Here is a 14,909-nt window from a genome sequence, read left to right on the forward strand (position 1 = left end):
GCAAAAGTCTTAGGCACCCTATTTTTTTAGTACAAACTTTGTTATAGATTGTTATTTTATGACTTCTACATTATTGATTCAGTACAAAAACACTTTAGATTTCCAAACATTAGTTTTCCAGCACAAAATTAAATGTTACAGAAAAATGTTTGTATGTCAGTAAAGAAAGCAGTGTATTACATAAGAGACCACATTTCAGACAAAAAAACATAATGAAGGCTGCTGGGTTTTGCTGCAAAAATAAGAAGCAAGTGTGACAGTCAAAGTCTCCAGAAGAACTGTGGCTGCTTCTGCAAGATGCTCAGTAACACTTACAGCTCATTTCCTTATAAAACTGCACACATTGTACCCGAGACGACTATATATATTTTTTTTTAAACGAAGGATCGTCACACCAAATATTGACTTTGTTTCATTTATTACTGTTTACTGCTCTTTATAGTATTTTTTTAAATGTAGAAACATTTAATTTCATTATTTTTGAAGGCAGTGCTGCTCTACAGCATTTCTTTGCATGTGGATAAGACTTTTGCACAGTACTGTAGATGTCACAAAAATGGTTTTCTTATAATAACCAGAATTACCTTCCGTTGTAGTCCAGGCTTGGAAAGTGTTGGAAACAGGTTTGTAAAACCTTCTCTGCTTTATCATGTAAGCAGATGCTTCTCTGCTTAAACATCTTAAACTCTGCTTTATCCTAATACCTTCACTGTTAGAGTGTAAAAATTGTAGTTTTGAACTTGCGTAGTAGTCATTCATTTATTTGTAGTCATGCATTTATACATTTACTGACTTCCCCAACACTGTACCTAGATGTCCTATTTAACTAAGTTTGGAGTAAACAGGCTTTCCATTCCTTTCTTAGTACAGGGAAATATATTGAAATTCTTCTCTGTGGCAGTCGCTGTTATAGATAGTGTGGCAGCAGGGACGTGGTTGAGCGTCAGCTGCGGACGGAGAGGAGGCGGCTCGAACCGGCAGGTAACAAGACACAAGTGAGAATCATCACGCGTTACCTGCTGGTTCGACCCGCCTCCTCTCCGTCTGCAGCTGACGCTCAACCACACCCCTGCTGCCACATATAGACACTTCAAACATGACCATTAAAAATGTAACACGGTGATTAGTGTAAAACCAGATATTGAACAATCCAGTTTTAGGCAGCAGTACAAATCTACTATGGCTGTTATTGACCACTGCACAGCCGTGTGCTCAGATGAGAAGAGAGCCTCACTTATTATTGAATAAATCTTCCTGATAACACTGACAGCTCGCAAATACCAATCACAGTCACTTTAAATGTATCTAATAAATGTGTCGAACATAAGTTGTCTCTATAAAGTCCTCATGAAGCGGTTACTGGTTCTCAACAAATCAGTAGTCACTGGGAGGAATGAGAGGCAAATGGAGCCGTGCTTCATCTAGGTATCCATCACCGCATTAACTGCAGTAGGAAGAAGCTGTGTTTTAGCAGCTTATATTTCCCAAAGCTTACTTCACTGTTTCAGAAGCATATCTCCAGCACTGCACTGGCTGTCAGCATGTCCTGATGATGGGGGAAATGTGCCGAGACAGACCCCCAAGGGCTCGACAACATCTCCGCACACAAATACAGAGCCAAACAGTCGCACACACTGGATCCAATCAATCAGATCGGAGCTCTCTCTGCACGACTTTACCGATTTTCCTATTGTGCTGGTTCTTATGGAACAATGCCAATTAACCCTGGAAATGAAAGGGGCCACTACTGTACCAGCCTTTTGTTCAGATGTTGGCTGATCAGGCATAAACATATACATTATATTGCCTGCACTGAAATATTCATTAAAATGCTCATTTGTATGCATTGTACACATGATGGAGAATAAATCTGAGGATTATGAGAATTCACAGAGTGAGACATGGCGACATTCAGGAATTATTTATTAATCATAACAGGAAAAGAAAAGAAAATTGCTCATCTATCCAGTTGTCTAAAACTCCACATGTACAAGCACATAGTAATCTTCTTTAAATAGCTTCATCCTTTAGGATGTTCCAGAAACCATTTAAGGATGAAAAAGCAGCACTTTCTATCTTCCACTATGTGACGTGGTGGAAATTGGAACTGATTTAAGTTCAATTTTGTGAAGGTGACGAATAATGTTCACCATTTTCTCTGCTGCTTCCCACCTCACTCAGCACTTCTGCACATTCTGGACAGCACGATTTAACAGTCCCATCAGTCGTAATACTGAAATATCTGACCTTTCTTTCCTGCGTTTCTTATATTAGTTATTTAGTATGACAAATTTGACTGCGCTTACCAGTTTTTGCTAACCTTGCAGTTTCCCGTAAATTTCATGGAACATTGTGTCCATTGTGCAAACTTACATTTTTCCTTTAACCAAGAAACTGAATTATTAATGTGTGTGTCTCTCAGATGCATGTATTGTATAAATCATTGCAGGTACGCCTGTTCAAACTTCCAGTTTAGTCCACATCCACTTCACGTTTAAATCCAAATACAATATAGATAGTGCTATTATTTACATACCTTATATGTAAAACATCTTTTGCTATACACTGAAGACATTTGGGTTCGAGATCAAAAGATGAATATGAGACAATAGGTCAGAATATCAGCTTTCGTTTCCTGATATTTACATCTAGATGTGTTAAACAACTTAGAACATGGCACATAGTTTGAACCCGCCTATTTTTCAAGTGATCAAAAATATTGGAACATGTGACTCACAGGTGTTTCTTGTTGCCCAGGTGTGCCCTGTTAGATTAATTGTTTAAACAATTAATAGCTCTGAATGTCTACTCTTGGTTTGAGCTCTGGGTTTCACCTGTGAAGACTTTTTTGTTTGTTGAGTTCAATTTTTGTTGAATTTGTTGTCAAAAAGGATAAACCAACATGAAGACCAGACCACTGTCTATGGGAGAAAAACAAGCCATTTTGAAGCTGAGAAAAGAGGGAAAATCTATCAGCGCCATCGCACAAGCATTGGGCAGAGCCAATACAACAATCGGGAATGTCCTGACAAAAAAAAGAACTCTCTGGTGTACTAACAACCAGACATCGAACAGGTCAGCCAAGGAAAACAGAAAACAGAAGTTGATTACAGAAACATTGTAAGAGCTGTGAAGAAAAACCCAAAAACAACAGTCATGACATCAACAACCTCCACAGGGCATGGGTGAAGGTATCACAATCCACTATTCGAGAAGACTTTGAGAGCAGGAATATAGAAGCCATACCACAAGATGCAAACCACTGTTCCAGTACTTTTGCTCATCTAAAAATTGGGTGGTCTGCCACAAAAGGCACCATGTTCTAAATTGTTTAACACATCTAGATGTAAATATCAGGAAATGAAAGATGAAATTCTGATCTATCGTCTCATATTCATCTTTTGATCTCAAAATCAAATATCTTCGGAATACGGCAAAAACAAAAGAATTGCCGTTCCACTCCTTTTGGAGGAGACTGTATTTCTGTAGATAGATTGATCTGATATCCATCTGAGAGAGAGAATTATGGGTGTCCATTAAGAGGATGGGTGAAATTTATTGCATAAATTAATTTAAGAAGAAACTACTTACTCTTATAAATATATTTTTCATACAAACTTTGTGTTTTTGAGTATCAGTATTTGCGTAATCTTACACTTCTTAGTCAAAGGCAACAAGAAACTGAGTTGAGGTGCTAATTTTGATACGATTTAAGAGGTAATACCTACATACTTATGAGAATGATTTTCATTAAAAGTAAGCCAATCATTGCACTCAATAGGTACCAATAATTTGTGCGTGTGTGTGTGCGTGTGTGTGTGTGTGAGAGAGATCTGAGCCTGCTGTGTGAAAACCACAGGCAGGATGACAGGGAATGTGCATCTAGCACACAGGAACACTCTGTACTTTTACTGGTACACTGTGATACAGGCAGCCACACACTCTACTGCAGTGTGTGTGTGTGTGTGTGTGTGTGTGTGTGTGTGTGTGTGTGTGTGATGGGACAGAGACAGGGGAGAGAGTGTAGTCAGAGAGAGGTAAGGGGTATGAGTGTGACCTGGGATGTTTATGAGTGTGCAGCAGGTCATACTAAAACTCAGCAGACATCTGCTACCTCTCGTGCCCGCCAAGTTCGGTGGACTAAATTAAATCGATTTGGCTGCTGCCCTCATGTCTACTATGGAGGTCAAAGCATGCCGCTTCTAAAACAAAAAAGCTTTCGTCGCCTCTCTTCATAGATCATTTACTGCTTTTCATTTGATTGAAATGTTTGACCTCTGTCACAACCAGAGAAGACACAGCAATCCACCTATAGACAGATTTCAGTGCTTATCTGCATTCCAACTGCACCCTGTCATTTTTAACACACGGCATTGAGAGGTTACGCGCTAGGAGGAGAGATGACACATCGAGAATACACAAGGGAAAATCCTCAGTCACGACTACATTTATAATGACAGTACACAAAAAGCTGGAGTCTCTTCCTGATATGATATAAGATTGGATAAAGACAGTCAGGCTCTTCAAGAGGATTACTGGCTAATGTAAACACTCTCTGAGCACTCAAGAGGAAATGGTCCTTTTCTTACAAATAACGGACAGACAAATCCTCATTTAGCAGGAATGTACATAGGCCAAAAGTAAAGTAATAGCATTTTAAATCCTGGTTAACTCTAAAAATGAAAAAGAGCTTCCATTCTGACAGATGTCAAAGTATATTATTGGCAGAGAATCTCAATTTGAATAAAAATTGTCATTGTTGGATATTTTCCAGAATGAAATGTCCAGATGTCAGAGCAAACCGATGGGTTTTCCCAGACCACCTAACCAATAATATTCTCTCTAAAACTTCAGCAGACCATAACTAGCATAACTAGAAAAAAAGTGCAAAAGTGACACATCTTCCAGATCCTGTCAAATACAGGGGTTCTGTTTCACTTCCTAACCACCAGGGGCTGTGACAATCACCTGAATACGTTACACGTGTGCGCACGCATTCCAAGACACGGCACAGTTTTTGCAATAAATACCTCTCTCATACAGCCATCTTTCTCTTTTTTCTTTTTGCCTCAGACACATATTGGATCATATGGAGCTATCTGCTTAGCAGTTTGTGACTACAACTTGATGCCAGTAACCCACGGTGCTGACGGGAAACATATTACAGAAAGTCAGCATTGTTTTTTGGGGCATAATGGATTATATCTATAATCTTTCATATGAAAAATGTCACCTAATTGCCAAAAAATTAATGGTGATTAATGGTGGCAATCAAAGTAAGGCAGACTGCAAACTGTGCTCTGAGACAATATCAAGATGAGGAACTACAGCAATCTTTCTGCAGTATGCTGATAGTAAGCTGATAAAACATCTTAAACATAAAACTCAGCACGAGGAGTTCATCGTTAGTAGCACACTAATTAGCCTGCACCCAATGATGCAGGGTAGGTGAGAAAAAAGTACACAACCCAAAGGCTACGTATAAAGTAAAATCTAGTTTTATCAAGTAGAAAATACTGCGAAGGGAAATCTGTTTACTGTTGAGTGTGTGCCATCAGGTGTGTTTATGTCAGAGAACTCGGGAAAGGCGGATGTTGCCTGAGTTCCTGACAACAAAATCCATTCCACTGCACCTTTCCGTGTCGGAGGTCGGGTTTTTATGAGTTCCAAGTACAATTGATTGCAGCATTACAGCTTTACAAAAGTGCTTTTCCAAAGTGAAACAAAAGCCACTCTTCTCCACTGCAGCCCTACTCGATCCAAAGTAAGTAATGTAGCTAGCTAATGCACTTCATTTAAAATCAATGCACTGACTGATGTTATAAAGAATGAGCCCAGTAGCCTTAGCATGTGAATGCACATGTGGCCACAATGTAAGGAAAACAATCAGAGCTAAAAAAAAAAAAAAGTTCCACGATGCTCCTGTCTGATTAATACTGAGTAGGTTACTCATTTCAGTACCAGCAAGTACCAAAAACATGTACATGTGTGAAAAAATGGAAGTGATTTAAGGTCTAACAGAGCAGCAGAGTAATTTTACTGAGTAGACAGTAAAAGTAGTGTGAATGAATGCGCGTGTGTGTGTGAGTGTGTACGAGTGAGTGATTATGTAGGTAAGTGTGCAGGACTGAGAAGGAATCCCTTCTAGCCAAGACTTCCTTTACATCGCTCTACGGAATGGCTCTCACGGGTCTGATATGTGCAATGACAGCTAATAACCTGTGATATAGAGCCCCATTTCAGCTTTGCAGGCATGCTGGGAGTGGAGCTGGGGTTTGGGCTTCACTCCCTCCATCCTCCCTCTCTCCTTCCACACACCTCTGCCATCAATTCTACAGCACAGCCGTCAGTCCCACTCAGCTGAATTGAAGCAGTAACAGTGAAGTGTGGCTCATGCTGAAATACCTGGTGTGTGTGTGGGTGTGTGTGTGTGTGTGTGTGTGTGGCATAGTTCTCCACTTACCAGAGAGATGTGGTGGAGATGTAGTGCACCATCTGAATGAATGGGAGAGGGTCCGAAGTAGCTCCACAACTGTTACACACACACTGATGGATGGAAGTAAAACCATTAATGAAACATGCATACCCTCACACACAAACATATAAAACATGACAAACTCTGATTTATAGCAGAGCGTTGACCGCTGTATCTACGATTCTATTGGGAGGAAATATGGGATATATACAGCCAGCTCCAGAATTATTGGCACTCTTCAAGAGAACGGGCAAAATTTATTGTATAAAAAAAAAATTCACACAAAAACAACTTGGTGAAATTGATACAAGGGCTCCACAAATGCCCCCAGACCACGAGTCACAAAACAGAGCAAAGTATGATCGTAGTAATCTAGGAGGTTCAGTGTTGGTTGTATATGAATTTTTAAACAACAGCATGAACCAAAATATACAGAGCCCTTATATGACTTCTTGACTTGATGGTTTGGTTGCACCAGAACGAATTTAAGGGTTTCAAAGTGACTGGGCTGTATACTTATGCAATCACAATGTTTACATTTTTTTATTTGTAAAATGTACTGAATTTTGCCTCCCACTTCAACATTATGCATCATTTTCTGTAGATTCATGACCTATGATCCAAAATAAGTCAATTTCATTTCCAGATTGTAACACTACAAAATGTGTAAATGTAAAAGTTCAAAGGGGTGAATACTTATGAAAGGCACTGTACATTCAAATGATCACACAACTATATTCTGCAGCAGTTCTCTCAGTCTCTGAATTTTTAAAACATGTAGTGAGAATAGAAAAGTCCACAAGGGCAAGCCTCAAACATAAAAGATTTTAAATGCTCTGCCTGAAGTGCTGTCCATGATCTTTACAAGTGTCTCCAGCCATGTTAGAGATTACAGAATGAGGTTCAGTGCTTCCAGAGAAGTGAAGTGAAGTGATGTGTAGGAGGCCTCACCACAGGAGTTTCACTGGGGTTTAGGAGGGCTTTTTTAATATGTGCAACAATAACAGGAACAGTAAGTTTCAATTTAGGAGATATTAGGGTTATCATCAAATTCTTATCATTATGTTTTTGGTATATGTATATGTTTATGGGACTAACTTACCTAACTGCAGGTTTTCACAATTTTTTCTTGATTTGTGTGCATCGCATTCAATCATTTATTGTTTCAAAATTAAAATGGGAAAACATGAAAACAGCTTTTTATTTTAATTTTGTTTTTGTTGGCATGCAGTAAAGGACAAAAATGAATTAATTTTTTTTTGTTTCTCCTTTTATCTCCACCACAGAAAACAATTTTTCACCTGGAAGTACAAGTAGGCTTTTCTACAAGCTATTCTCTGGTTAAGATGTGTACTCTGGAACCTTATTCTGTTTTCATAAACAATATGATAAAAATGGGATCAGCATATGCAGAAATAATCACTCATAACTTTTAGCCCTAAAATGAAACAAAAATATGAGAGTTATACATAATATTTATTGTTCTCAAGCCAAAAACTGTTCTGAACATCTCATTTGCACGTTTTTTAAAAAATGAAAACCGAATGAATGCAACGAACACCGTCCCTTGTTTGGCTGTTTTGCTGTCAAAGTAATATTAAATTTTTGACCCTATGTTTCTGTAGAAAAAATGAACTACTTAAGAAAACTTCTGATGTTCGGGGAAAAAATAATGTGCATTATTCATTCGTTCACAGATTTTTAAGCTCAAAATATTAAAGTTTCCCCCAGTTTCATGAAGGGTGCCAATAGTTCTGGAATTGAGGTACAAATATCATAGAGGTTGTTAGTGAAAGACACCACATGTTAATATAACTGACCTGTTCAAATAGTGTCATAGCAAACTTCTGGTGTGGGATGCAGTGTTTGGCTGTGCAGATGTCCTCTTTAGTCTCGTCGGAAATGTGGAAGTGGATACGCATGAGCAGGTTCTCCTAGCCAGAGAAAAAAAATACATTTTTCACCTCTCTCGGTGTGAAGCTGTGCATGTGTGCTTTCTGTTCGCCTGAACTGTCTAGGATGTCTAGGATATTTTGCACTAGTGCTTTGCTGCTGTGTGCTGTATGAAAGCGAGGTGTGTATCTGTGCGTGTCGACAAAGCTGGGCTGGTCTGTTTCGTTTATTCATTTTTCACTGTCAGCACTCACTTCACGTTAATCTGATCAAGAGAAAAGAACACATCTATATTTCATAAGAGGCATTTTGATTCCCCGGCTGAAGGAATTTAAAATCAATCGATCACGCTGCTAGTTCCTGATACAGGTATACACAGTGGGGAAGACAGAGATAAAGTGCAAGTGGAGGAAATAGTAGAAAAAAGAAAGAAGGAACAGAGAGAGAGAGAAACCTTCAGCTTGAGACGTAGATGACTATACATCACCACCTTCTCCTGGTCTTCAGCAACTAGTTCATGGCTACATCTATACCACCTTTTAGACGTGGGTGAACAATCACATTATCAGTATGTAAAGTGCATGTCATTTCCTGCTCAGACAATAATGGAGTTCTGTCATCCGCAGCGGTGCAGATGTGTGGAGCACGTACCCAGACGAGAGGAAATGAAGAGTGCTGCTAATGTGTAGCCTCCGATTCTTCTTCACACTGGGAGGCAGTGCCATATGAGCGTGGTATACGAGGGCACGATGAGTACCCGCCTGGCCCAGTGCCTGTCTCTGCCTCATAAATGAGCTACTCAAATAAAGTCCAAATTCACAGTAGCAACCAGATTTAACAGCTCTTCGGTTAAAAATACTGAGCTGAAGCCTGAAACAGCACCATGCTGCAGAACTCCCAGAGAGCTGCTAATTGAACTAAATAACACTCTGATGACGTCGTCTTTTGTGACCCAGGGAAAAATGTTCTCAGATGTGGAGTCTACAAAGTACTGGCACAAAAAATCGGCTGCATATAAATGGCTATTTAAGATAAAGCTGATCAGAGGTTCCTTCAGCAAGTGAGCTTCAACTGCTAAGTCTGTCTATTTGCTTAAAGGCAAGTATCAGTATTGATGTTTTTGCAGTGTGTCCTTTAAGGCCATAAATGTTAGATAAACAGAACCCTCATGCCTTAATCAGATACAGGCTGAATAATCAGGTTTGGTATTAATCAAGTGGGAGAAGGCGTGAAGACTAGTGTGACACAGCTTGTTATATTTATGGCATTTGGCAGAGACCCTTAGCCAGAGTGACTTACATTTATATCATTTATACAACTGAGCAGTTGAGGGTTAAGAGCCTTGCTCAAAGGCCCAGAAGTGACAGCTTGGCAGTGCTGGAACTTGAACTCATGACCTTCCACACAGACACCCAACGTCTTAACCACTGAGCTACCACTGCCCACAGCTTGTTACAAGACTCCTCACACACTATGTAATAAACCAAAGCAGTGGACTAATCAATGCAATTATGGACTTGCAGATGAAGAATGAATGCATAAATTAAAAATAAATGAAGAAGCTATAAAAGAAAAGCCATTATCATTGTCACTGTCATTGTATAATGCAATGGCAACCCTACCACTGAGATGTGTTAAACATTATTAACTTCCTCTGACTCCCTACACTGTCAACTCGCCTACTTTCTTTGCCCACGCTCCTCAAACCAACGTGTGTGTATATACAAATATCCACACAAGAAGAACAAGATCAATATCAGATCAATGACAATGGAATCCAACAGAGAAACAGGAAATTTGAGAGAGGAGGGCAGGGGAAGGGTAAGAACAATGAAAAGAGAATCAGAACAGAGTAGTTGAGAGTGATAGAGACAAGCAGGATAACAGGTCTTACAAAGCACTCGGCAGCGTCGTCCATGATGCCCAGCTGGAAGCGCTGCTCATCCTGGAAGGTCTTAGCCAGAGCACTGCGCAGGGCATCCGAGGGCAGCACCTTCTCACTGCTGTACTGGAACTGGGCAAAGATGCTCTGTAACAAACAAACAGCCCAGACATGAGCCTGTCATCGCATCAGCACATCCACGCTCTGTGTGGTTAACATTCACATTATCAGTTCAGTAATCACTGCATAGCGACACATTGTTTGGTAAGTTAATGCTACAATCCTACCTCACTTATAAGAAGCTAGAAGATTTTCAACATTGTATCAGACAAGAATTTCAACATTTTTAACATCCATGAGAAATGAGAAGAAACCAGTGTAGTTGAAACACTTATAATGGAAGTCTAATTGTTGATAATAAACTTCATCAGTAAAAGTTTCAACTAGTACACAAATTTAAAACTACATACCATTTCATATTAATGATAAAAGTCTTCGGATGAGACAGAACTAAAGCTTTTATGGAGTTTGAGAGTCAATCCACTTTCCACAAACATGCATGTACGGGGACTGGCTACACTAAATTGCCCCTAAGTGTGAATGAGTGTGAATGAGTGTGTGAATGAGTGTGAATGCCCTGTGATCGACTGGTGTCCCATTCAGGCTGTGTTCCTATCTCATCCTAAGTGTTCCTGGATCCACTGTGAGGATAAGCAGGTACTGAAAGTGAATGAGGAAGTGAGTGTTGTGAAGAGGTCGCTAGTCCAATGGCCACTGGGAGAAAAGATCTCCTGTGGTGTTCAGTGGTGCAATTTGGTGATATTAATCTCTTGCTAAATTTACACCTGTTTGCCTGCTGACAAAGATAACAAAGAGTGTGAAGAGTATTGTCCAAAATGTTCCGTAGTTTCTGCAGTATCCATTAGGGATGTAAAGATATCCATTATTCAGATTAAACAAACAATAAGAACAAACATGTAAATAAGAAGCCTTTTTTTGGTTTTAGAAAGACATAGAAAGAAGACAAGGTTGTTTTCTAAGACAAGGTTCTAAGCCAGAAAGATTCACAGGGCATCCGGCTTAGACTAGACGTGTGCATTGGAACCAAGATCGCACAGGATGCAACAAAAAAAGTTTCACAACCTGGAGTTTTATTTTCTTTCATGCGAGTGTAAACCAGCAGTCAGATATGAAGCTTGAGGGACAAAGACCACGTTCCTTAACATGCATTTACGGCATCCTTAGTAACTGCCTGGTCAGGGTAGTAGTGGTTCAAATTAGCCTACTAGTTTGTTTATACTGTATTTTGGGAAAAAAGAACAAACTAAATTCCTTTAGCTGAAAATATCGCAGGCAGACACAAACACAAATAATAACTTTGCGAGAGGGATTTTAAAAAGAAACAGTACTGTGTTGAGACCGAAAAGTGATAGCTGAGGCTGAGCCAGAATTCCAGTCAGATCCAGGGATTCAAAATAAATAATTAGATTACATTACATTCCATAAAAAAAGACACCCTTCCAGTTTAGGCCACAGCCACACTGGGTTTCACATATTTGGAGCACTAAATAGATACAGATACTATCATTGTTTTACACCACTAAAAAACATACACAGGCTTTGTTCTGTAAATGTTCTGTGCGAAAACGAGAAGCATTTGCCTGTAATTTAAAGTTACTGTAGCCCATTGTTTGACACTTTTAAACAGAGCCATTGTTTAAAACTGTCGATAGATAATCCATCACCCCATCCATCAGTACTGGGGCTGCTATTGAACCCTCTAAACAAGTGCTGTAAGAGAATGGCCTCTCATCTCAGCACAGCTGATAAGCAGCGCTAATGGACTAAACACACTGACATTAGCAACTACTGCGATGGCAATAGTGACATAATGGCTTTACCACTAGACTTTACCTCTGGTGTCCTGGACATACAAATGTATCTGAAAAGGATAACAGGAGCAGTGTCCACACACACACATATAGGGTATGTTAGTAAGCGTAAAAATCAGGGTGTTCCTCAGGGGGGTGGGCTGATGGCACTGAAACAGGTAATGCAAAGAGATGACTGCAGTACTGCACCAACACGAGCTAGAATGTAGAGAGGGAGGGGATAAGAGAGGCAGAGGGGTAGCTATCTCACTGAGCGAGAGCTAGATGATGGCAAATTTCCCCCACTCAATCACTCCCATCCTCTAATCATGCGGGTGAGCCTCTGCACAGAATACAGAATCATTTTCACCAGCCGACATTTTTAATGTCCTTCACTCTCCCACGCACACACACACACACACACACATAATCTCACTCAGTCATACATTCCTTCAGACATACACAGATACTCACTTCCACTCATACACCCCTTCGCTGCCTCATTCTCTGCGCTAATAAGGACAGATATGGATCTAGTGGTGGTCCAGTGAGTAGATCTGCATGGAGAAAGATACTAACAGAGCACTAGAACTGAGCTTGCTCTGGAATCCATCAATGTGTGTGTGTTTGTGTGTGTGTGTGTGTGTGTGTGTGTGTGTGTTGATGCTTTTACACCTAACCTAAACCTAGGATCATTTCTAGGCTTGTTTTAGAGGATGACATTGTCAATACAGGTTTGTCTTAACACAGAGGATTTTCTTCTAAAATATACTGCACTTTTATGCATCACTTCTGCTGTAGAGGAACTCCAAAAAATTGAGATATCACACTCCTAGACATTCCTCAAAGGTTCTCTAAAAAGGTTTTATCTGAAACATTTTAAACACATGGTGTATCCAGTACCCAGGTTTGCTTAAGGTGAATACTAGAGCGGTGTTTGGAGCAGTCCCAGGACACACTGGGTCAAGAAAACAGCTTTCACTATTGAACAAACCAAACTCTTGAGTTCAAAGTGCTCAGGTCTGGAAAAAAAAGCATCAGTATGAAAAAAAAAAAAAATGCTGTGAGACTCCCCTTTCCCTGAGACAGCTCTGCAAAATAAGCTTCTGCTGATGGAGCTGTGAAGTGTGGAGAGAATGAGATTGTTATTCACACAAGATCAAAGTCAGTCTGCCCATCCCAGAGCTGCAACAAACTCACCCGTCTGCTCTGGAATCATGCAATAAGAGTCACACGCAGAGAGGAAAAAACCCTACACACAAACACACACATGCACATACACACACTGTGCACTTCATTGTTAGCTCCAGGCCCTGAGGCATTGTCTATGAGATGTTAACCTCCACTCAAAGACGCAAGACACCAACATATTCTCTGCACTGCTCCAACTCACAAGGACACTGAGAACATACACACACACCCTAGATAATTAACTACATATTGTAATTTTTAGCACTAATTAACAAAATGTTCCAATGCAAATCCCCAAAAAGATAGCAGTAATGTGTATTCTTACAAATCAGATGAAGGCGATTAGTGAGCGCCACAAAAGCTGCCCCCGGCTCTTCGCTCGAATACTGCACTGCTATTGACCGGATACTTCGGTGAAGGAGAAAAGGTGCAGTAACAAGCATTATTTTACTACCAAAATGCCACAGCATTCATTACAAGCTACATCAATATCCCTTCAGCTCTCATACCGATATTCTTTTATTATGTTAAAAAATATAGACATAATCACACACAGATTTGCTCTGGTTTCACACAAATTTGCTCACCTCTCTTTTTTATAGCGTGCGTTTGCATTCCAGCACGTTCAAACTGTTTTGTGCTCTTAATCTCGGCTTTTCTTGTAATCACTGAGTCAGAAAGGGTTATACATTTTGATGCAGTACTGATAATATTAACAGAAACGGTTGTCAGTTTTTCTGTGAAACTCACATTATTACTTACCACCAACATGAGATCCTGCCTACTAGCTGACTAGCTAATGTTAAGCCTGGCTAGCATTGCCCTAACATTGTGGAATAGTATATATAGTAAATGTTTGTTTCAAATGAATAGATACTAACAATTGACCAGTTATACTAATTTTACAATTTCAAAATAAAAATACACAGGACTTTAACAGTGCACTTGGTAATGTGTGCATAGTTTATGCACCACGTGCATAATGAAACGATAGGCAATGACTTCTGCCACACTTCGACTCACAATTAGCTTTTTTTTCCCCCGATAAAACGGGAGAATCTGGAATTATTAGCACAGGTGTTTTTTAGCACTGATGATTTACATTCTTTAATATGAAATAAAATCTATAGATTTATAGATCTATATCAATGCATCATACGACTTAGTTAACATTAGACAAGTCTATAGTTAATGTCCGTTTAACTATATTTATTAGGAATGCCACCAAACACCAATTTTGAAAGAGAATAAAGGATGAAAATTTTGACCTAAAAGGATTAAATAGGTCTATAATGAAGTTTCAGATCTAACACTTTACAAATAATGTTAATAGTGATTATAATTATGAAGCAATTAAATACATTGTTTGTGTTATTTTGTGTTCAGATGCAGCAGATCAACAGAGAAAATGTCAGCTGTGTGGACTCTAGACAACTCATTCATTCATTTCATTTTCTATTGAAAATGTCCCTTTTTTTTAGTGTTGATTGTGCATTACTGCAAAATCACCTAAAAAAATCCACTGCCAGATAGCAGGTCCCGACTGTACAGCTAATAATAAAAATACAAAATAATAAAAATACGCCCTCCTGTACTG

General features: G+C 39.4%; 1 protein-coding gene across 6 annotated transcripts in view; it reads right to left on the reverse strand.

Moving 5' to 3' along the window:
* Positions 1-14,909, reverse strand: part of usp54b (ubiquitin specific peptidase 54b) — a 108,854-nt gene that overhangs the window by 24,184 nt on the left and 69,761 nt on the right. For all 6 annotated transcript variants that reach the window (XM_053238730.1, XM_034309450.2, XM_053238731.1 and 3 more), the window contains 3 exons: positions 10,263-10,397; positions 8,296-8,409; positions 6,464-6,546 (listed from right to left, as the gene is read on the reverse strand). In XM_053238730.1, the coding sequence (XP_053094705.1) occupies positions 6,464-6,546; positions 8,296-8,409; positions 10,263-10,397 (332 nt within the window). The remainder of the gene's footprint in view (positions 1-6,463; positions 6,547-8,295; positions 8,410-10,262; positions 10,398-14,909) is intronic.

Source organism: Pangasianodon hypophthalmus, chromosome 12 (genome assembly GCF_027358585.1).
Source record: "Pangasianodon hypophthalmus isolate fPanHyp1 chromosome 12, fPanHyp1.pri, whole genome shotgun sequence".
NCBI lineage: Eukaryota > Metazoa > Chordata > Actinopteri > Siluriformes > Pangasiidae > Pangasianodon > Pangasianodon hypophthalmus.